The 25,943-nt window shown below is 38.4% G+C and overlaps 1 protein-coding gene across 1 annotated transcript; it reads left to right on the forward strand.

The window, feature by feature from the left end:
* Positions 1-6,434: 6,434 nt before the first annotated feature.
* On the forward strand, positions 6,435-8,469 carry LOC143544166 (chalcone synthase J-like). The gene is made up of 2 exons (XM_077036322.1): positions 6,435-6,685; positions 7,129-8,469. Exons 1-2 carry the CDS (start codon positions 6,508-6,510, stop codon positions 8,121-8,123), a joined length of 1,173 nt encoding a protein of 390 aa, XP_076892437.1. The 5' UTR covers positions 6,435-6,507; the 3' UTR covers positions 8,124-8,469.
* The last annotated feature ends 17,474 nt before the right edge of the window (positions 8,470-25,943 follow it).

A 25,943-nucleotide genomic window follows, 5' to 3' on the forward strand; every position in this document is an offset into this window, starting at 1 on the left:
TTATGTTACTAACAAGCAGTGACACACCTACACAATTGCAACTAGGTATTCAGTCTAGGGGTGACAATCTTGACCCATGAGTTGAATGAGTTGTATCAAAATGTATAAAATGGGTTAGAATAGGTCAAACTAAAAAAAGAAAATGATTGAAATAGGTCAAAACGGGTTGACCTTTCTCGGGGTTTCTTTTAATGGAACGAGAAAAACGGAAGAAATTTTTTGGTATTTTTACTTTTTAAGTTATTGATTTATATTTCGATTTATAATTTTTTAATTATTATTTTTTTATTTTTTGGTGAGGGTTTTTGAAATCTCAACCCATTTTGACCCATTTCAAAACCCTTCACCAAAAAATTCAAAAAAAATAATTAAAAATTATAACTCGAAATATAAATCAAAAACTTAAAATGTAAAAATACCAAAAAGTTTCCTCTGTTTTTCTCGTTCCATAAAAAATAACCCGATAAATGTCAACCCGTTTTGACCCGTTTCAATCATTTTCTTTTTTTAGTGTGACCCATTCTAACCATCTTATACATTTTGATACAACTCATTCAATACATGAGTTAAGATTGTCACCCTAAACTATTGACCTTCCATAGTAGAAATTAGTCCCATCGGTTTCCACTAACCAACAAAGTTTAAAGTTTTCCCTTCCCAATGATAAGTCCACATGAAGGATGTTTGATAGATTAGGCCATTCATTAAACACATAAGCACATACATTTAAAACGTATTTCTTGTATACACCACACCTAACCCTCCTCGTATACACACAACCCAAAAATATTTAACTAGAAGATCCAGAGCTCACCTAATAACGTGTAGTCGAACAGTAAACTCCTTCCTGAAACCGAGCACTTTGAACAACTATACAAGGTTCACAACTTCAACGTTGAAGTTGTGAATCTTGTATAGTTGAAGAGTAATGTTTCCTACAAAACTTTCCAACGCATTTCTTACGAACACTATTTCCTACGTATTTTCAACGAAATTCCAACGAAAAAAGAAAATCATAAATTTGCAAAAAAATTGTGATAAAATAATGACAAAAGGCAAAGGTGTTGGAAATGCGTAGTAAATATTCCTACGCATTTCCAACAAAATAATGGTTGCACGCTTTTATTTAACATTTTTGTGAGAAATGCGTAAGAAAAACAAACAAAATAAATAAATAATAGATTTTGTAGGAAATGTGTAGGAAATATTCCAACGCATTAATTCTTATTGATATTTACTTTTTAATATAATAATTGTTTTATTTATAATTAGTTATATTTATTATTAGTAATAATAGTGACTGTATAAAAATTTATTGTTTTTTATACTAGATTACTGTTATAATATTATACATTTTTTAAATCTAAAATGCATATTGATGATAACAGTAATATGTATTAATTTACTTTTTAATTCAATATTTTTTTGTCAAAGTAGAAAAAAAAGAAAATTCAATACTTTTTTGTCAAAGTAGAAAAAAAGAAAAGAAAAAAAAACAAATATATATATATATATATATAATACACCAAACAAGGGCAAATTAAGACACCCAATTTTAAGTAATTTACAACACTTAAAGGATGAGGTACATGTGTTAGTAAGGGTAAATATGTCTTTTAAACACAATTCATTCAACTTACAAGTTAAGTTTGTCCCTCATCTTTAACCATATTATGTTTTTAATTTACCTTGTAAACTAACTTCTCACCTATGATTTTTAAACGACTATAGCCTTTTCGTACGTTAATATTTTTATAAACAAATTGCACCATAAAAACAAGCATTTTATTCTCTTTAATTTGGATATGATATTGTTGTAATTTTTTTTCATTTTAAATAAATTAATATGTTATGTAGGGGTGTTCAGTGTTGGTTTTGATGGTTTTTAAGTAAAACCTGTGAGTCCAACCGTTAATACTGATTTTTTGTCGTCCAAAACCAAACTCAACCATTAAAAGTTGAAACCGAATCGTTGCTAACGGCCTGGTTCCAGTTTGGTTTCACAGTTTAAACTTCAATAATAAATTTAGTTTAAAATAATTAATAATTTAAATGTACCATCAATTTTAACTAAAAACCAACATAATATGATACTTGAGATGATCATAAATAAAAAATGATAATTTTAATTTGCCACATAAATGGTAAATATTAATGGAAGATCTATGACGTGAAATAATAACAACAAGGACTACAAAAGAAATCATATTGCAATTAGGTTAATTTACAGTCTTTTCTGGTTTCATATGGTCGGTTGCCAATATAAACCGCGGACCAACCGTTCATTACATTTTGAAAATTTTGAAACCGACCAACAAACCGAAAGTAAAAAAGAAAAAGAAAAAAGAAGTCAAACCAATGACCGATTTAAACGATTTCAAGGTTTTAACTGAACCATAAACACTTATATTTGTACGTGATTAACAGGTTCAAACACCCGCTGCATCACGCGGGCACCCGTCTAGTATATATATATATATTGGTGATAATACATATCTATTTATTTTTAATAACAAAGTAAATATAACTAATGAGTGTAAACAGGGCTGGCTCCGAGAAAGCAAAAAAAGTTTTGGGCCAAAGACGAAAATTTTTTAGGCCTTAAATAAAGTGAGTATTTTGTTGGGTTTAAATATTTAATTTTATATAGGTTACTAAGTTATACTTTGGGTTTGGTAAAAAACTTTTATATAAAAATAAGATTAAAATGTCTCACATGAGAATAGAACTCATAACCTTTTGGTTGGGAGTACTACCCATTTGCCACTAGAGCAAACTAGTAATTATGTAAATAAGTTTAACATTAAATACACATATTGTATTTAATATAAATACATATAAATAAAAAAAAAAATATTTCGGGCCTAGCAGGGTGTCGGGTTTGTGGCTGTCGGCCACCCTGCCACCCCTAAGGGCCGGCCCTGGTGTAAAGGAGCTGAGCTCGAACTCGTTTGTACTTATCTCACCACCCCCATCGAATTCCCAACGTCAAGTGTCATTACAATCTCTAAGATGTAACTAGGGGTGGCCAAACAAACCCCAAATGAGTTGTTTTGGGTCAATATGAATAACTTTTAAAATTGAAACATGTCATGATGAATCAAAACAATTTTTCAAGAATGTCAAGATTGGTTGGAAAAACACTAGTGACTTTGGTTATGGTTTAGAATGAGTTGGTTTATGGGTTAAAATGGACTAAAACAAGCTTCATCCTACTCTATTTCAAACAAGACCTAATAAACCGAAAACTTTATTGGAACCGAATGGAAACCAAAAACATTGAAACCGACCAAAACGAAAAAAGAACCACAAAAAACCGAACCTAAATCGAGACTAAACCAGATTTTTTTAATGAACGAGGACGACGGGGGAAACATTTAGTTATTTTACTTTTTTTCGTTTTTGATTTATATTTTGAATTATTATATTTTTATTGATTTTTTTGAATTTTTTTTTTTGGGTTTTTGAAACCCTTTGTATTATAACTTTTACGTGAGTCAAGATGGGTTAACTTTATCCATTTTGACTCATACTCATCCAAACTTTTTTTTGTAAAAATCTTATTCTGACCCAAACTTTTTCTGACTCATTATCTAATTCATACCCATTAATATTGCCACCTCTTGATTTAACTATATGATTATATAATAATTATTATTGTTATTATGTCTGTATGCATGTGTGTGTATGTAAATATAAGAGTTGGATCTACTACAAAGGAGATCCTCCGTGCAAAGTGAAGCGAAGGAAGAGTTGATTGTGTTGTGTGAAATTATTACATTTAAATGCAAAAGAGAGAAACTAAAAAATACACAAGGTTTAGTAAGGTTCGACGAGCCTAAAAAAGCTTCCCTTACAAGGCTCAAGTTTTGGCTCAATAACTAAAGTAGCATTATTTGAGGTTCGGGCTTGGCTCAATTCAAGTTTTATTTTATCAACCCGAGCTCAATAACTAGCGAGCGAGTTGTTTGTTTTGAGCTTCTTTTTTCTATTTGAGCTCAAGTAGCTTGCGAACAGCTCGACTTAAACTCAAAAAAGAAATACTAATAATATAAGCATATCATAAGCTATGGTGGCGATACTATTTTTGGCGTTTAATTTCTTTAGCATAAGTTATATGAGTGTTGATACTATTTTGGTTGTCTATTAATTTATATTTTGGATTTAGTACCGTTACTGTAATAAACTTAACCGATAATAACCGGATTTTTATGGACTTGCTATCGCAATGCATGGTATTTTTTAACTAGTTTTCTTTAATAATAGCTATTATGATCAATGTTATTATTACTTATTGGTATATTTAGTGTTTCTTGTTATAAAAAATAATAACTGCTTTTTATATATATGTGGTTACACGCTCTATTTTCATTCAAATTCCTCTCGATATTTCTATATCAAATTCCTCTCGATATTTCTACATTGTTTAGAAATTATGCATGCCAACTGCTCGACAAAATGCCAATGTGAGTCTTTGGATTTTCAATCAACATGGTTGTTAAGTTTTATCTTTTATATAAGTTGTTGACGTTTCTTAATAATGGCAAGGATCGTTTTTAGATATATTTGTAGTTAATTTCTACACATTGGTTCAATATCCCTATTGTATCTTTTACAATCAAGTTTAACGCTTTCATGTTTCAATTTTATGCAGCTTCTTCAAAGTACAATTACATTTTTTGTCCATGGAACCCCGACCTATAATACTTGCCTACATTGATTATAATCTTCAGGTGTTTTGTTTGATATATAACCTAACAACTCTATATAATGGAAAACCTTGGAGCTTGTACTAATCAAATTTTATTTTGAAAATGATTAGACTTTGGCTGATGAATATTGACACCAACTGGCCCAAATGGAAGAACAACCAGAAAATGAACGGAAGGCGAGAGAAGACTTGTAACATTGAATGAAAGAAATGGAAAACAAGCGTATGAAAAATGAAGAAAATATACAAAAGCTTGCAGAGTATAAGAAATTTTGAGTCTTGTGCAAATTAGTAATTTGATTTTGCATTCAATCCGTCTAAAGCTAGTTCTGTATTGTGAACCTTTTAATTCAAATTGTTGTATATGTGGTTGATTTGTAAAATATGTTTTAAATTATACTTCACTTTTTATGCATTTTTAGCATAAAACATCCAGATTTATTTATTTATTTCTTTGGAAACTTTTTTAAATATGCAGCAAAAAAATTACAATTAATGTTAGTTGCATTGAAAATGCATATAATAGAAATATACAAAAATATAATCAATATTCGTAGGAAAGTAAAAACAAAAGCAATTTAGATGTGTAGGAAATGCGTAGAAAAATCTATAAAATAAAAGAACGAAACTAATTAGATTGTGTAAGAAAAGCGTAAGAAAATATATTAATATGTGTAGGAAATACGTAAGAAACTAAAAACAAAAGTTTTGGTTACATGTGTTTGAAATGCGTTGGAAACTTCCAACGATATATTTTTGTAGGTAATGTGTTGGAAAATGTGTTTGAAATGTGTAACAAAATATTTCCCACGAGACTTTTTCTCACATACCTGTTTTTGTTGGAAATGTGTTGGAAACAATGATTTCCTACGCATTTCCAACGGAAACTGATGTAGGAAGTAGGGCATTTTCTAGTAGTGAACTTGGTAAATCCTAACAAAAGCATCGAGTTATCGCCCCCTCCTAGCTAATTAATTCTCGCAACAAACTAAGTTATCGCTCATTTAAGTTATTAATTGCGGATTAGTTGTTGCCCTAACTCAGTTCTCGCATAACCATGTTGTCGCCTTAACTAAGCTATTGCGAGAGTTACTAAGTTGTTGCCTTAGTCAAGTTGTCACGCTACCATATATATATATATATATATATATATATATATTGTATGTGTTTGGGTAAAATAAGATAGATCAGCTCAAAAGGTAAATATAATTTTTTTACAGAGTCACACTTTAATTAGTGAGGTTAACATATGTCACATGAGAATTTGATTCAACATTATATTTATCACAGTTTTTAATAGCATTGTTACAACTTACAAGCAACAACTTCCAGTATATATGTGAATATACTTATATGTATGCAACATATAAGTATATGAATAAGGCGAGTGACTACATTATATTTGGTGAATAGGCTACGTTTAGTGACTATGAGTTTTTTCATGTATTCACTTATACTAACATATTTATTCAAATATTTTCACGTTATTTACAAAAATGTTACCACTTAAATAGATTCCACGAATGAAAATTTGTTTTCTTTTTGTAAAATATTTTAAATATCAAAATGCTCTCATTTACAATGAGTTTTAATGTTTTCTCCTTGATTAATAAATTTAACCTAAAGTTTCATTATCATAAGTTAAACGTGATCATCTTTTTTTTTTCTATATATCTTTTGGACAATTATGAGATAGGGAATTGCATATCTCATAACCATCTCCCAAACTTGGGTTGCCTATAAATTGCCCCAAAGCAATCATCACTCCACAAACCAGCTCTTAACTTCACTCGAAAATGGTTAACGCTCAAGAGTTTCGAAACTCGCAAAGAGCACAAGGTCCAGCCACAATAATGGCCATTGGGACCGCGACACCCTCTAATTGTGTCCTCCAAAGCACTTACCCAGATTACTACTTCCGTGTAACAAAAAGCGAGCATATGAAAGAGCTCAAAGAAAAGTTCAAACGAATTTGTAAGTAAAATGTTCATATGATTGTTAGCATGCTATCATAACTAGTGGCAAACCCAAGTAATGTTGTGATCGTGGATTAATGTTTTTCAAGCTCATATTAGGTTAATATCCGAATTTCTGGTTTTAAAGATGCAATGAATCTTTGATTTAATAGTGACCATGTAAAAGTTATTGACGTATAAACCAAATGATACCAAATTACATTTTTTTTTTCAAATACAAAATGTATAGATTTGGTTTTTAAGTAAGTTCAAAAATCTCGGGGTTTAGTGTTTTAAAATCTTCATGGCAGTGGCAGGTCAAGAAACCGTGATATGCCGTACATATGAAATAAAAGAAACGCGGTGTTGATTAACCTGGCACCCTACACACTAGGTCCGATCACAATTCATTACTGTTGTTAATTGTGAGAAAACAATATTTCATTTATTGATCATATGTAGGTGACAAATCTATGGTGAAAAAACGATACATGTACTTAACCGAAGACATCCTGAAAGAGAAACCAAATATTTGCACTTACATGGCGCCATCCTTAAACGATAGACAAGATATAGCGGTCGTGGAAGTACCAAAGCTCGGTGAAGAAGCCGCCGTTCGAGCCATTATGGAATGGAGACAACCCAAGTCCAAAATCACACACTTGGTTTTCAGCACCTCATGTAGCGTTGACATGCCAGCAGCGGATTACCAGCTCACAAGACTCCTGGATCTTCACCCTTCGGTCCAACGCTTTGTAATGTACCAGCACGGATGCTATGCAGGTGGCTCGGTTCTTAGGTTGGCCAAAGACTTAGCCGAGAACAACAAGGGGGCTCGTGTGTTGGTCGTCTGCTCGGAGTTGAGTAGTGTAGTAAGTTTTCATGGGCCTGATAAATCCAATATTGATCACCTTGTTGGGAGGGCTTTGTTTAGTGATGGTGCTGCTGCCATGATAGTCGGATCGGACCCATTGCCTGGTGTCGAAAAGCCGCTATTTGAGATTGTTTCGGCTTCCCAAACTATTGTCCCGGATAGCCATGGTGTACTTGATGGACACACACGAGAGGCTGGGCTTGTATTTCACATAAGTGGAAGAATCCCTAGACTTGTCTCAAACAATATTGAAAAACTCTTGGTTGAGGCCTTTAAACCTTTCAATATCATGGACTGGAACTCGGTTTTTTGGGTTGCGCATCCGGGTGGGCCCGCGATATTGGACCAAGTGGAGGAGAAACTAGGCCTTGATCCGGATAAACTACGGGCGTCGAGAGGCGTGCTTCGTGAATATGGGAATATGTGGGGTGTTTCGGTGCTGTTTATTCTTAATGAAATGCGACACTCGTCGAGGACGCACGGGCTCGGAAGCACTGGAGAGGGTTTAGAGTGGGGTGTGTTGTTTGGGATCGGACCGGGGCTCACTATTGAGACAGTGGTTCTCCGTAGTGTGTCCATATAATTAGTATGTAGTTATATTTCTTATTTTATGCATGGCTTACATGTTTGGAATAAATAACGTCAATAAAGACATGTACACGTATCTCATTTTCTATTATAATATGGAGTTTCTTACATCATCAATATATAGTATCTCACTCTCTCATTTACTTTCCTTTCCGGGGTGCCCTTTTATTTTATTTAATAGAAACAATAATTATAAATTAATGCTCCCATGATTTGGTTTGATTTTCTTCTTTGAACCACCATTCATTTTAATACGGGAACTGAAATAACAACTATGTCGGCCAATTCCTTTTGGAACTGTGCATTTTGGAATCACCTTTCATTTTAATATGAGAAATTGGGGATAACAAATAATTATCTTTGCACCTTTTTTTGATATTGTACTAAGGGCAAATTACTATTTAAGGAAAAATTGGACTGTCAGTGCCAAAAAGGAGTAATTAGTTTATTAATGAAAATAGTAATGATATAAAAAGTGGCTTTTAATTAGAAATCTTAATTACCAACTTTATTTGATGCTTCGGGGTGAAGAGAAGTCAGATAAAACAAAGACGTTTCATGATATTGATCACTCTTTTTTGTGTGCGTCTTCATTGAAGAAAACATCGCACCAACTAAGTTTCACATTTTTCTTCACTTTCTATATAGATAGGTTAATTAGTTGTTAACTACAAAGGAAATTCATTGGTATAATCCCAAACACAAGGCATAGAATAGAATTGGAGTGAGCTTGCTTCCGCTTTTCTTATTGAAGGAAGAAATATGATTACAATCAAGAGTTGTTTGATCATGAAGAGGTAGGTCCCAGCAGAGCCTACTTGGACCCGCAAGACTCACCTTGAAGAGGGACGTCTGCGCAGAAACCAACTGGATCCGCAGGACCAACCATGCTCAGAGACCTGACGTCCTTACGCGCAGTACGCAAGCTGGTCCCGCAGGAAATGCCTCCCGATGGTGAAGGACTCCGCCTGTCCCCGCAGCCTCGGATACAAGCCATCAGGGAGGGCCACCCGCGCAGCAGGGCTACACGCACAAGGCACTTAGCTCTCAATCACTCAGTGTCACCTGAAGGAATGAGCGAAGCCGGGAACTATCCCGCACAAGGGCGGGAGGGGGAATACTCCCGCCCAAATAAGCCAGTCCGTACGATACAGGAAGATCTTCTGTACTGTACCTGACGAGGTATGGGAAAAAGATCTGACTAAAGATACGACAGCTTATTGACAACAGTATGGCGAGCAGCATGCTCCTGCACTGTATGTCACTATTAGCCGTTGCCTACTCACCAACTACTGCCATACCACGTGCGTAGCCGTCAGTTGGTGGAACAGGAATAGTATACAGCAGGCCTGATCGCTGTCAGCCGCTACCTACCCACCAACTACCAGCAGGGCACGTGCGTAGGCTACTGTTGGTGGAACAGGAACACTGTTGCAGCCGGCCATACCTCTTTGGAAACCTACCTTCGGCTATAAATACCACAAATGGTATGACCATCTTATCATATCTTACTACATTATCATCATATTATACCTGATATCTGCTCTAGCAATCTCTTAATATACTTTTATATTTAAAGAGCAATCTAGTCTGATTCTCACGCCGGAGGGTGGTCACAAGGAGGAACCCCCCCCCCCCTTCTCAGTGACGAGCTCACGGTGTCTGTTTTGCAGGTTATCAGAAGAACCATCTTCCAAGGGTCTAACCCCTCGTGGGAAACATCTCTCCAACCCCCAGGTTACCAGTAATCTGTCCGGGGTCCGGTTGGTGTTTCTTCATTGGCGCCATCCGTGCATAAAGCTAGAACTTTATCTCCAGTTTTTTCAAACTTTCTACAAAAGATGGTTAGAGAAATGCCGGTAACCACAACCCCAGCTACTGGGGTGAACACCGGTAACACAGTTTTTACAAACACTACCCCGGTTACCCAAGCCGGGGCAAGTGAAGTAAATTTTACGAACACTACCCCAGTTACACAGGCTGGGGCAAGTGCAGTAAATGATCGCCTACTGGGATCCACTGATACCCAGGTTGAGAAACGAAGACTCCCCCGCCAAACTCTCGATGAAGTCAAGGCATGGGCGGAGGCACGACAAAAGGAATTCCAGGCTGAGTTGGACGAACGCCTGCGTTCCGTCCAACAGGCTGACGAATTCGAAGATTACTTGGATGACTCGGAGGAATCCGACTCCGACGCGAACCCTCGCCATAGGGCAAAAGGGAAGCGTAAGGAAATGGAATCCCAACCGAAAAGGCATTTTGGACAAGCCTTCAAACCAAAAAGCACAGGTGGAAGTCCACGAGACTTCTCCAAAACGTTCAGACCAAACATTGCAAATGCAGGAACGTCCAAGTTTGCAAGGGACATTGCCGAAGCAATCGCCCCAAAGAGTGCCAAACAAATGCCTAACATAGGCACATATGACGGTATATCTGATCCAGACGATCATTTGAACAGGTTCATAGCGGGGGCAACCGTCAGCAATTGGACGGAACCCACCTGGTGCTACATGTTCCAAATGACGCTTGTTGGGGCTGCTAGAGCTTGGTTTGATCGTCTACCGGTCAACCATATCTACGACTGGGCAGACTTCCAGCAGAAGTTTAGCCAACACTTCAGCCAGCAACGGAAGTATACCGAGGAGCAATGGACAATCCTCAAATGCATACGAGAAGAAGATGAATCCCTGCCAAACTTTTCCAACACGTTCAAGAATTTTAAAAGGACCAATGAAACGTGGAGCTAGCTTACCCTTCTTTCCGAAATGGACTACCCCTTCCAAGGAGATACTTTTAGAAGGACAAGATCATCAACATTAAATGAAATGAAATGAGCAGATTTGGTCAATCGATCGATGATCACCCAAATACTATCGTTGCCTTTTTGGGTGTTGGGTAGTTTGGTGATAAAGTCCGTAGCAATGTCTTCCCATTTCCAAACGAGAATCGGTGGTTACTCGAGTAGACCAAAAGGTCTTTGATGTTCAGCTTTGACTTTTGAGCAAGTAAGACATTTAGATACAAACAACGCTACGTCCTTTTTCATACCCGGCCACCAAAAGGTAGCACGAAGATTCAAATACATCTTATCCGCACCGGGATGAGCGGAATAATGCGAATTGTGAGCTTCGTCGAGTATACGAGTACGAAGGTCATCGCGATCGGGAACCCACAAACGATTGAGAATGTATAAAAGACCATCGGGTTTGGTTTCGAGTTGAAGTTCGGCTCCACGTGACATTTCGTCGCACATGTTACCCTCTTCAATGGACGTACGTTGAGCTTGGAAGATATGAATTTGAAGATCGGTTTGAACAACAACGCTTAAAAGCAGAGCGGATTTAACATTAACCTTTCGACTTAGGGCGTCAGCGACAACATTCGCTTTACCGGGATGGTAGTGAATCTCGCAATCGTAATCACTAAGTAATTCGGCCCATCGTCGTTGTCTCATGTTGAGATCTTTTTGGTCAAAAATATGTTGAAGACTTTTATGATTGGTAAAAACCACACAGTTTGTCCCATATAGGTAATGTCTCCAGATTTTGAGAGCAAAAACGACAGCACCAAGTTCGTGATTATGATTCGTATAGTTCTTCTCGTTGACCTTAAGCTGTCTTAATGCGTATGTGATGAGTTGACCTTGTTGCATGAGGACACAACCAAGGGCTTGATGGGAGGCATCGGAAAATACTACAAAATCGTCATTTCCATCGGGAAGGGTTAGAACGGAAGCATTGCAAAGCATGTCCTTGAGAGTACAAAAGGCTTCCTCTTGCTTCAAACCCCATTCGAATGGTTTCCCTTTATGGGTGAGAGAGGTAAGAGGCAAAGAGATCTTGGAAAAATTCCGAATGAAACGCCGATAATATCCGGCCAAACCGAGGAAGGATCGAATTTCCGTGGGAGTCGTTGGAGTTTTCCGATCCTTAACGGCCTCAATTTTAGCAGGATCAACATGAATACCTTTGTCCTTTACGATATGTCCCAAAAATTGAACTTCATCGAGCCAAAATTCACATTTGGAGAATTTGGCATAGAGTTATTCGTTTCTAAGGAGTTCGAGAATGGAACGCAAATGCTGTTCATGTTCGGCTTTAGATTTGGAAAAGATGAGAATGTCATCAATAAAGACAATAACGAATTTATCAAGGAATGGTTTACAAATGCGGTTCATGAGGTCCATAAATACCGCGGGTGCATTTGTTAACCCGAAGGGCATAACCATCGAGTACGGAAAGCGGTTTTTGGAATGTCTTCTTCGCGAACACGCAATTGATGGTAACCCGATCGAAGATCAATTTTGGAGAAACAAGTTGTGCCTTGAAGTTGGTCGAATAAGTCGTCGATACGTAGCAATGGATAACAATTTTTAATAGTAAGCTTGTTAAGTTCTCGGTAATCGATGCACATACGAAACGAACCATCCTTCTTTTTCACGAAGAGAACGGGAGCGCCTCAAGGAGAAGAGCTTGGATGAATGAAGCCTTTATCGGAAAAGTCTTCGAGTTGGTTTGATAACTCTTGCATTTCCGACGGGGCTAGACGATAAGGAGCCTTGTCCACGGGCATCGCGCCGAACATAAGATAGATTCGGAATTCAATTGGACGAAATGGAGGAAGACCGGTGATATCATCGGGAAAGACATCGAGGAAATCACGAACAATGGAAATATCTTGGATTTTCCTTTCCTTTTTGTCACCGAGAGAGCTAAAAATGGAACGTACTTTTGGCGTAAATACATTTGCGATTGAGCACACGACATGAGATTAAGCCTTCGAGGCGTTGCGTTGCCGAATACCTTAAGAATTTTACCGTTGACAAGCGGAATACGAATGAATTTATCGAAACAAACGACTTCGGCATGGTGCAAAGATAACCAATCTATGCCTACTATGACATCGAAACTTCCCATTTGCATCGGGATGAGATCGATGGAGAATTTATGCTTGGAAAGGATGAGAGAACAATCGCGGACGACAGAATTGATAGTAATAGAATTTCCATTGGCGACTTCAACAAAGAACGGTCGGGAAAGCTTAGTTCGAGGCATAGCAAGTTTAGACTCAAATTTCAAATAAATAAAACTTCTATCGGCACCAGTATCAAATAAAATAGAAGCCAAATGATAGTTCACCAAAAATATACCGTTCACGACATCGTTCGCCACTTGAGCTTGATTTGCATTCATCATAAAAGCTCACCCTTGGTTGCCCTGGTTCACTTGTGGTGCTTGTTGGGGAGGTGGAGGTGGTGCTTGGATGGGTTGGATGATTGGTGCATTGAGTTGGGGAAGTTGGGGTTGATAAGTTTGGACTTGGTAGGCTTGCTATTTGGTAGTAGGGTATGGTTATGGTTTGGGCTTGGTTGGCAAAGGTTAGGCGTGGGAAATTGTTGCGGAAATGGTTAGGGTCACCACAATTAAAGCAAGCTCGGGGTTGTTGAGGTTGGTTTGGTGGGTAAGGTGCATATCGGGTTTGGGAATTTTGGGGAAAGGTTCTTGGTTAGTTAGTTTGGTTAGGTTGGGTTCGTTGGATGGATCGGCATGTGGTGTGGAGATAGCCAAGTCGGTTACAAATGGTACAATGGTGACAAGGCATGTTTGGTGGGTGGTGAAGTTGGCAAGTGTTACATAGCGGGGCGTTACCAACATAAGGTTTTCGGTTTTGGGGAAGGGTTTGGGTTTGTTGTTGTGGTTGAGGTTGGGTGACGACATAGTTTCGGTAGTTGGTTTGGGTTTCTTTTTGTTGTTGTGACGGGATGAGTTGAAGTAGTTGATGGCTTGTGGTGCGGGTTCAACCTTGGCTTGGGGCGCGGGCTCGGCTTTGGCTTTCTCGGTCGTTTTCTTAAGGGTGAGGGTACCCTCTTTCACGTGATTTCCGACAACGCGCCAGCCAAAGTGAAGGCATCCTCGAGGGTCACGGGTTTACTACTCATAACAGAGTCCCGGATTTGCATGGGTAGACCCCCAATATATTTTTCAAGCTCACACTCGGTCGGGGTAACCAAGTGCGGGACAAGGATGCTCAACTCTTGAAATCGGAGCGAGTAGGCGGCATTATCACCACTATCTTGTTTTAGGTTCCAAATTCTTTCTCAAGCTTTTGGAGCTCGTGTTTGGGACAGAATTTCTTCATCATAAGCGCCTTGAGATCGGCCCATGGAAGAGCCATAGCCACATCCGAACCTTGGAGGTTCATAACACTACCCCCACCATGTTAGAGCGGTTTTCTTAAACATGCTTGAAGCGAAATTTGTCTTTTTCGCTTCGGGGCATTCGCTATGTCGGAACACACTCTCGATCGATTCGAACCATTGCAACAAAGTATTCGCGCAATTGGTTCCAAAGAACTCGGACGGGTTGGCACTTGTAAATTGCTTAAGTAAGTAAGATGCGGGTTTGGGTTCAACGGGTGCAACAACGGGTGCGGGTTGGGCAGCTTGGATTTGGGTTATAAGTTCGGGAATCACAGCGGCCATTTGTTTGGCGACGAGAGCGGCCATACGTCGGGTGGAGTTCTTGCGCGGTTGGCGTCTTAGCGGAGGCATGCTAAACTTTACAAAGAAAATGGGACAAGTTTTGGGTAAAAAGAAATGAATATATGAGTGTGTAAAATAAAATAAGATATCATTTTTTTTTATTGTGAATCCTAGAATTAGTATAGAGAAGATGTTAGTGTTAAATAAAATATAAAACTTTGTATATAAATAGCAAAACCGTAAACAAAACGTAAATGATTTTGAGATAGTTAAAGCTTGAAAAATTTGAGATTTTGAGATTTATAGAGTCGGAAAATCGTGCATGAACCACCATGACTTGATATTCCAACACTAAAAAAAGTTTATAAAACACCATGTTGGAGTCTAAACATGTGAACAAACCACCGCGACTTTTTCATGTTTTAGACTCAAATAACAATAATAACACAATAAATCGATATAAAACGTCATGTCAAAACACTAGTCCACGAACCACTGATATAATGCTAAATATTTATGTTTCCCTTGTTTATTTTATTTAAGTATTTTAATAGTTTTTATTCGTTTTTAGTCGAGATTTGTATACTACTAACGTTTTTATGTTTCGTAGGTTCCGGGATTTGATCGTGATTAAAAAGGGCAAAAACAAGCTAAAACGAGCCTAAACGGAGATCCGGAACACGTCAGGAAGAACCAGAACAGAGAACCGGTCAGACCGGGCCGGTCTGACCGGACCCCATGGAAAAGCACGTCGCGCCGCGCGGAGGGGAAAGGAAAAATTCCCTCCGCGCGGCGCCTAGGCACTACTGGGCTGGATTAAGTTCGTTTTCGCTTAATGTCGGGCCTTGTTTTGGTTATTTAAACACATTTAACTTAAGCCTGACATAACCGGAAACCCTTGGCCGATTTTGGAGAGACTTTGGAGCCATCTTTCGCGTTTGTTGGTGATTTTGAAGGCGAGAGAACATCCGGTGAAGAGCTACACGTTCACATTCGAGTTTACGGGTTTTATCATCTTCGATTCCCCGTTTCTTATACTTTCACCATGTTTTCGTTATTATTTGTTTTGTTTGATTTGGATTTTAATATGCTAGGCTAAATTCCATAGACTGCCTAGGTCGTGATGAACCTTTGTTCGGTTTGATTTTATTTGGATTTTCGTTTCGTTATGGATTTTATGTTCTAAATAAACGGTTGAGTTTGATTTAATTAAGGCGTATGATTGCTTGGTTTTGTTTACTTAAATTTATTGTTTCAAATTACCCTTGCTGATTAGTTCATAGGATAGGGTTTTGTTAGGTCATTTACTGTGTGTTCTTGACTAGTTTGTGATTAATATCGATTAAAATCATAGAAACAATAAAATCAAGTAAATAGATAAAAGTGAACTGCCAACCTAGAAAGCTGTAAGGTGATAGGTTGTTGATAATCTTTTCTTATCGGGATTGCTAGATTTAGTTCTTCGTAAGGAGTCCGTCTATGTTTGATTGTCAGCTTAGTCTATTAAATTAATTGAGTTTGCTTTGCTATCTTTTGAATTCCGCGCTGTATGGTAGGTTTTCGTCATAAAAGATACTTAGACATAAGCGATTAAATAACCGTAAGGAAGTTTAATATAAAACTGGTGAGTCTTAAAACTTGTTAGAAATCCATAGGCGTCTTCTTGAAGTTCAAGGGTCATGTTCGGGTTTTCTGTCAAGGGACTATTTTATGATCCCGGTTCCATAACTTAAGTTTTTTCCATTTAAATTAATAACCGTAACTTTGGGGATTCTGGCTTGGGTAGTTATTTTAATCATCTGAATTAATCCAAGTTTTCTAAATTGTTTATTAGATAAAACTAATTAGGGTTTAAGTTTTATTAATTAATTAATAAGTAATGATTATGTTTTATTATTATTTAAATAATTAGGGTTTGTTTTATTATTATATTAATTAGTTTATTAATAGTTTAATTAAAGTAATCATTAGTTAATTATTATTAGAGTTTTAATTAATTAGTTTTAAAATCCCCCTCAAATATTATTAATAAATAGTCGTGTCTTGTAATTGAGTTTAATTTGCTAGTTTCGTAATTTAAAGAGTTTCGTGGGTTCGATATCCGGACTTACTTAGCTGTACTAGAGTCGACCGGTTCATTTGCCGGATAGTAGTTTATGTTAAGTTTAAGGGTCTAAAGTATTACTTAGTGTCTAAATTAGTATAATTTTAGTTATTTATTTTATAACTACTTTTAGCACATCAACCACCGTAGTTCTATTGTTTTAACACCGAAATTTGGATGGCGACCGGAACGCTCGCATTCGACTACTTAAAGAATTGACATATATAACATGATTTGTGGCCTAGAAAACGAGCACTATAACTCAACCATCCCAGGTAAGTAAATAACCTTCGATCCTTGAAATCTTTTTTTCAAATGGTCATTTTATAATGTCTCGTTTTCTATGATGGCTACAAACCTGATATAAACGCAACCTTTAAGGGATTTGAAACAACAGGATCCAAGTTAATCTTGTAATCCATAAAACACAATAAAAATCTACTTTTGCGTTATAAGGTAAGGATACCTTGGAAATACTATGAAAGTGTGTGTATGTGAACGTTTAGGATATTGGTGAATTTTAAACAAGTTTATAAATAAACATGTGATATGAACAATAAAAGAGAGTAAACACGTATGAACACACGTATAGGACCCTAAGCATAACAATTCTAGGTCGTTACGTCTAATCACCTATCCTAATTGTCATGGCTCTGATACCAATCTGTCACACCCCGACCAAAGGCGGCGGAACATGCCGAGGTGTAACGATTGCCCATAAGCGCATGACACTAATTAAAGCGACAATATTTAACAAACTCATTTCATTTCACAACATCGAAAATTTCACATAACAATATTCAAGAGATAGTCAATACAAAATATAACAAAATATAGCAAATCAAATATTGTTCATTTTTGCTAATAACTTAAAGGTCTTGACATTCGTTTCTCCACAAGCATCGAATCAACCGAGGTGTAAACCTATAACATTTCATAAAATAAAGTTTGTCAACACAAAGGTTGGTGAGCAATTCATAAGTTTGAGCAACAATAGTATATAGTAAGAAAAGCCACAAAACTAGTATACGAAACAATAAATAAGAGCTTTTAACTTGGATAAAATAGTTATCGCTAACAAGTTAGCGACACCCAACTATAAGGGGATGCCAAATAGTTTAGGATTTTATAGTTATCGTTAATTGCATTACGTTAACGACACCTTGCCATGAGGGTGATGACCGTCGTTTGAGTCAATCAAAAACCTAATTATTCTAAATAGCTAGAGCAAGTAGGGTATCGTATCACAAAGAGTATGTGGTTAATGCAATTCGTGTAAACACTTTCAAGATTATGAAGTAACAGATTTAGTGCTGATCACACAAGTAATAGTTTAAATTAAGAGAACTAAGCAACGAACGAACAAGCGAGTTGTAAACAGTTAAACAAGCAAATCACACCCGGGAATTCAAGTAAGCAACCAAATAGTATCTCATGCAACCTAACAGATTTATTATTAACGATTAACTGAAAACTGATCAACTAGACAAAACCTTAGACGCCAACAATTACTTTACACACGGCACTAGTTATCAAACAGTCCTTGCCAGTGTGACTCAGTTAAGGGTAATTGCACGTTTTATCGTATTTAATCTAACCAAACAGTTACATGACTAATTATCTAGCAACTGGTAACAGATCGTTCAGACCAACGTAAACCTAAACCGACCGAACACACAGAAATACTAAACATCAATAATCATATATCAATCTTTCAATAACAAAACATAAGTATTCTTAATCATATGAGAAAAACCGTAAATGGTTACAAACTATACATCCCGGGTGCTCCGAGACATCAACGAATCTTCAATATGGATGATATGGATCATATGTAGGGTCTTGACACGAGCTAGAATGATGAAAATCGCCTTCTTGGACTGTTGGAATCGCCTCTTGTTTGTCACAAACGAAGTTAGGGTTTGTTGTTGATGAAAATAAAGATATAAACTCAAAATCCCGTCTGCACTCCCGTCGCGGTACGCGAAGGAGTCTTCTATGGCCATCGCATACCGCGATTGACCAATAGTCAACGTCTCATTTACGTCCCATCGCGGTACGCGATGGGACCTTCAACACACCCATCGCATACCACGATGGATTCTGCTACATCCAAGTGCAATGCATGTTATCGTTTTGCGTGCTGGACATCCCTCTTCATTCCATGTCACAACAGGTCCAAAATGAGTACTTTAACGCCTGTGACCTGAAATCCAATTACACATGTATGAAGTATCGATAGTTCTAGAACAAACAGTTAAAACTAAATAATAAACAAACTAAAACATATACAAACTAACCGACCATCACATCCCCACACTTATCTTTTGCTTGCCCTCAAGCAAAACTCTAAAGCAAACATCGACCTCCATCATAGGTATGTAGATTATCGCCATTAATATTAGTAAGGTTTAAGGTCATACCCAGTTTTTTAGACTGACACTGTTTTTAGATTGACATTTCACAAATACGGTTAAATGCTATAATAAAAACAATAGAGCCGCCCAGACAGGTGTACTTTGTTTCCGGTTAAGGCACACATGTTCATACCACTCGTAATATAACATCTTTCCTCTCGGTTTAATATCTGGACTAGCAAAAGATGTGCCAGTATCGCTCAGCTCTCGATATCACTCATAAGTACGTATTAATCTAACAAGCTGCTTTGGCACAAATGCAAATCAATAGGTCTTTAAAAGGGTTGTAACGGGGCCAGGTGTAAGGGTATGGAAGGGAAATATTTAAGTAGCTTAAACAATCCGACCCGACTTATTACAAAACATCTAAATAAATGAAACTATTGTACAACTAACTGACTAATTATATATATCTAAATAAGCAAACTATCAACATACTGAACATCTAAATAAGCAAACTACAATACTGATTTCACACTTTTTTTTTGACATAAACGAACTTTAACGAACTACAGGATACATAACTGAATATAAACAGACATCTTTTTGTCTTTTTCTCAATTTTTTTTTACTTAAGCATAATAACGTGATGCTTAAAAATGAGATAAATACAAAACAAAAGCAAATACAATTACAGATACAAATAAACCTAGTAAGCCGGATCGTATCGTAACATAATGTCGGGGTTAAACAAACGAAAAATAATTCCAAGAAATGTTTTCTAAGGGACCAACCCCTAGCCCCTCACATTAACCTCACCTCATATGTGTAATAATGAGGCCCCAACCCCCCAATACCCACACTCACGCTCATCCAGACGAGGCTTAACCTAGTTGCCTCTATCACTTTTGCATTTTGCCAACTGTGATCCCATAGTCCATGAACATCAGTGAAGCACTCAAAAGACATGTGTGTACTATATATTATATGTGTATTATATATATTTGGGTCAACTCACATACGTACCGGAGGAATAGGGTTGACGATATAAACATGTGTACCTGTCCCCATGACTCGTTATTCCCGACTAAACGACCCCATTTTCAACTTCTCGTAATAAAAACATTTGTGAGTAAGACTAATGAGACGCTGAAAAACCAACCATGACCAGAAACCTATAACTTGGCATTAATGTCAATAATTAACAGTTAACAACTTTGGTTTCTAAACACTCTTCGAGGTATTATTGGGCTAAAATTTTTCAAATTTCCCCCATCCCCACACTTGAGGTTTACATTGTCCTCAATGTAAGAATACTTAACATTGTCCTCAAATTTACAAAATGATAGAACGATTAATAAACATTTGAGGGACGGGGTTGAAATTGACATTTTTGTCTATTAAGCAAATTTAAAATTTCGGGGCTGATGTGAGGCGGTTCTACAAGCAATTATACAATTACACTTTTAACGTTTAAAAATAATAAACAAAATGAAATTATGAAACCGAAATCACCTGATATCAACGTGACTAGAGAAGAACCAGTCGGCTAGTGAACTCTCAAAAACACTTGTGTACTCTCGTCTCATCCAATTACCAAACTGACAATCGAACCTGCAAAATCTCGAGATGTGTAGAAGCAAGCTTCTCACAAGTGTAAGACATAGGTCTTTTAAGAGTTATGAAAATGAATATTTGTTAATTTTATTAAAACAATTACCGAGCCAAATTAATTCGTTTCATAATAAAATCTGTTAAGTTAATTAAAAACGTTAAAAGACCTAACTCACTTTCATAGGAATCACAATTGCATTTAGCGTATGCAACAAGCCCTGTAAACCCCCCGGTAGCCCGGGAGGACGAGTGGGGTCTCGTGAGGGTTTATAGTGAACTACACCCACAAAGTTCGCTTACAACAAAATATACAATTAAAATCAAACACAGTAGCAATCGAAAGATATATGAACATATAAGCCCAACCAATTACCCAAACATGATTCCCCAAAATATTATATAATATGATATAATACAGACCATGATAATAATAAAAACAAATTAAAGTGAAAAAGGGTAACCAAAAAGCTACTGTGCTGGTGGATCATCAGCTGCCTCGTCCTACGGATCTACCTGCGGGTCCACTATAATAATCAATGACGGTGGTAGTGGTACCTGCGAAGCAACAAACAACAAACGAAAGTAATCATTATAACAGGCCCATTGGGCCCGCGTCTGCTCTCCCTGTGCCAGCACGGTCTCTAAAAGCTGTTGCTGTTGATAAATCATATCTAATGTGACTGGCTGCTGCGGCTAGCGGGAGGAAGATGCTGAGGCCTGTCGGAGCAGATGCTGCTGCTGCGGTAGCTCGATATGTGGAGTCGGACGACGCTGCCGGCGTGTCGGAATACCTCTCTAAAGTGAAACTGTAGCCTCCGATCCCTCTGGTGGTGGTGCCTGTGGACCCTGTCGGACCGGGACCAAAGCAACTGGATCCTGCTCCTCAACAATCCCAGCTCCACGGGCCTCTGATATCCCAAAAACACCTGTGGCTGGCCCCAACGTAAAATATCTGGTCGGGTAGCGCTCAAATACTCCAAGTCGGTCAGCGATCCTCGTAATATAAGGCCCTAAGGGTAGGTGTGCCGAGGATCCCTGAAGTCTGCTGCCCCGAGAAAAAGATGTGAGCAGGAGCATCGCCACATTGGCTGGTCGCTGGCCAAGGATAGAATATAGACACAGCAGATCGAAGTTGTTGCACTTCTCGTGGCCTGAATGTCGGCCTACGAGAGTACAGGCAACGATCCTGTGAATGTAGCGATGGACGGGGTCCCGAATAGATGACTCCACCACCGAACTGGAGTGGGCCCCGTCGGCGATCTCCGCCCAATACTGGTCGAGGTGAGTCTCCGTGAGCTAGTGCTCACGGGGCGCCTGAGCGTGTGTGGTGTAACCTCATATACTCTGCAGAAAAGCAGGCGCCTGAACGTCCTCGGCCGTATAAAATCCAGTGCCCACGGCAAAATCTGGGACTGACATCTCGTACAGGTGTCGTCCCAGTGAGAATGATACTGCACGTGGCCCACTGAAGTCTGTGGGCGTAAAGTCAAAGGTCGAGTAGAACTCACTTGTGAGCTCGACATATGAAGGTGAGTCACACGCGAGCACAGCTGCCCATGAACCTGTCAACAAAGCACGCACCTGGTCGTGAATCCCCAACTGAGTCAGCAATGTCCAGTCAAACGAACGGTGGCGAAGCAGCTGCATCTGTCGAACCCGCTCAAATCTAGTAGACTCCTCTGATGTCAAGTCGAATCGTAGAACCTGATGAGGAATACGTCCATCACCCATAATATCTGCGGGCTCGATACCCGGTACAATCTGTACCTCGTCACTACCGTAACGGAAGACACGAGGGTCGGTCCGCTGCCTCTTTCGCCGGGTGCGTGAGGACTCTGGTGCATCAGCCATATCTGCAAACTCAAGCAAACAAGTTAGATATGCTAATATGGCGACGACCACATAGCATTTCGGTCGCGGTCGTCCCATATAATAAAATAATATTAAAATATTAATAAAAAATAAAAATAAAAATAAAAAATAAATAAAGACGAAAAATTCGAAGACACCCGGCACGTATATCTAAAAACCAGATTAACCCGCCCGAATGGAGATTGAGTACGGGAGGGTAATCAATTAACAATTCAAACTATCAAGGTATCCCCGAGACTCGATTAACAAAACACAAACAAACGTGACACGACACGACTCGATTAACTACACACAACCAAACAAAACAAAAGACAAACTGATACTTAACACAAACTGACCAACTGTCTCGAAAAACGTGCAAAGCAAACAAGTGATATGTCGTTTCGGGTTTTGAAATATTAATAAAATATTTTAAAAATATGTTCACATAAATCATTTAATAACGAACAAACACTATCATTTATTTTATAATAAAATAATGATTTTTAAATGTGAAAATCAAAACCCGACCCGAGACATTGAATAATTCCGAATAGTTAAACGAATAACCAATCCAAACAACCCGGTAACCATAATCCCAAAGTAACGAATTCCCATAACCCGGTTAGTCAACCATGTTCATAAATACCCTATCGATCCGAAAATCCCACCATCTAAATTAACAAAGTAATACCCTAAACAAAGTCCCGACAACCTATAAATCCAACAAAACCCGTATATACCCGACATTCATAACGACTCCAATAATCCCGATAATCCCGCAAACCGAAGATCGACAAAAGAAAATAATAATATGAACCGAACATACATCGAAGTCGACGAAACAAAGTGAATCTAACACAAATGACGGTTGTGGACACGACAGTGGTGGACGGAGGAGGAAAGCGGCAATAGTGATGTATGGTTGAGTAGTGGTGGTGGGTGTGACTGGGACAAGGGTGGACGGAGTGGTGGTGACGGTAAGCGGTGGACGGCGGTGGCAGTGGGTTTGGTGGTGGCGGGGACTGGGGGTTTGGTGGTGATGGGGACAGGGGGTGTACGGTGGTAGAGTGGTGGTGACTGGGTGGATGAACGACAGGGAGGACGGTGACTGGTATTCGCCGGAGAAAGAAGAAAGGACGGGGAGAAGAGAGCGGAGAAGAAGAAAGAAAGAAAGAAAGAAAGAAAGAAAGAAAGAAGAAGGTATTATAAAGCTCGGGTCAGGCGGTGCTCCAAGACTCATCGCGTACCGCGATGGGTTGAAATGGACTGGGCGCGTACCGCCGCCCAAACTACAAAAAATTAGGGTTTTAACCCCATCGCGGTACGCGATGGGGTGTGATGCAATGCCCATCGCGTACCGCGATGGGTTCAAAAATCAGATTTTGAATTTTTCAAAAACGCACCTGTTTTGGCATCCCGACATCACCCTGGACACGTTCAAAACTGAAAATACTATTACATACCTGGATTGACGTGTGCTAAACCCATGCTTACCGAATTTCTCTAATTTGCCATTCTTCAACGAGCTTCCCCACACTTGGCATTTACTGCACAGAACTTTAGACGACACTAAGTACAAGACTCAATACAATAAAAATAAAACTGGACAGACACTTACAAACCCCGAGTTGCCTCCCGTAAGTGCTGAATTTAATGTCTACAGCTCGACAGTGCCTTGAACTCAGTTATCTTCATAAACCGGTAAAGTCACAATAAAATTCACCGATTCCTTATCCAGCTCGTGTATGTCCTTCATCTCCAAATATGGCTTAAGTCTATAGCCATTTACCACTTGCCTCAAATGATCATCAAAGTCTTCAATCTCGTACTGACCATGATTTCCAACTCTTACAATCAAATACGGGCCTGTCCACTTACTTTTCAACTTACCCGGTAAGAGTTTCATCCTCGTGTTGTACAACCACACTCGTTGACCAACTTCAAAATTCTTCAACCAGATATTTGCATCATGAACTTTCTTCATTTTCGCCTTGTAAGCGGACGCGCAATCGTATGCCTCGTCTCTCAACTCCTCAATCTCGCACAAAGCCAATTTTCTCGCTTTGCTTGCATCATCATAATCCATGTTAACCTTTTTAGGAGACCAAAATGCTCTTTTTGCAATTTCAACCGGTAAATGACAATCCTTTCCATACACAAGTCTATAAGGAGTGGTTCCAATTGGCATTTTATAAGCGGTTAGGTAGGCCCATAAGGCATCGGTCAACTTAGTTGACCAATCCTTTCGGTCCGTCCGAACAGTTTTCTGTAAAATCTGTTTAATTTGCCTATTGGAGACCTCAACTTGTCCACTCGTTTGTGGATGGTAAGGAGTTGCAATCCTATGGTCAACACCGTATCGTTTAAGCAATTTCCCGAACTTAAAATTCTTAAAATGAGATCCCCCATCACTTATGATGGTTCGGGGGACTCCAAATTTCAAAAATATATTACTTTGAACAAAATTGCAAACGTCTGTGTGATCATTTGTCCTAGTGGCTATCGCTTCAACCCATTTAGAAACTTAATCGACGGCCACTAGGATATACAAATTACCGTGTGAATTCGGAAACGGGCCCATGAAATCGATCCCCCAAACATCAAAAATATCAACAACTAGGATCAGGTTCAAGGGCATCTCGACCCGCTTAGAAATACTCCCGAGTTGTTGACACTTTAAACAGTGTGTCGCGAACTCGTGAGCATCCTTAAACAATGAAGGCCAAAAGAAACCACTCGTTAAAACTTTTCGAGCGGTTTTCTGGCCACTGAAATGACCACCACATGCAGACGAATGTGCGTGTTCCAAAACTGATATGACATCCTCTTCGGGTATGCATCGTCTGATCATCTTATCTGCACTAATTTTAAACAATTCCGGATCGTCTCAAATATACTGTTTAGCCTGGGTCATCAACTGGTTCTTCTTTCTCCTTGGCCAATGCTCTGGTAAATCACCTGCAACTTTAAAATTAACAATGTGAGCAAACCAAGGATTTTGTGAAACTGCCAGGATATGTTCATCCGGGAAGGACTCGTTAATGGGCCCATCAGTGTTCCCATTATCCACCATAATTCGGGACAAGTGATCTGCAACAACATTTTCACTCTCTTTCTTGTCCCGAATCTCTAAATCAAATTCCTGCAACAGCAAAACCCATCTGATAAGTCTCGGTTTTGCATCCTTTTTGTCCATGAGGTACCTGACAGCAGAATGGTCAGAATAGATAATAACTTTACTACCCCAAATATAAGACCGGAATTTATCTAGAGCATATACTACTGCTAGTAACTCATTCTCGGTTGTGGTATAATTTAATTGATCATCCGAGAGGGTTTTACTTGCATAGTATATAAAAACGGGTTTCTTTTCGACCCGTTGACCCAAAACAGCCCCGACTGCAT

Source organism: Bidens hawaiensis, unplaced genomic scaffold, assembly GCF_021521415.1.
Source record: "Bidens hawaiensis isolate Kalapana, Puna unplaced genomic scaffold, B.hawaiensis_p1.1 tig00000888_1, whole genome shotgun sequence".
NCBI classification, from domain to species: domain Eukaryota; kingdom Viridiplantae; phylum Streptophyta; class Magnoliopsida; order Asterales; family Asteraceae; genus Bidens; species Bidens hawaiensis.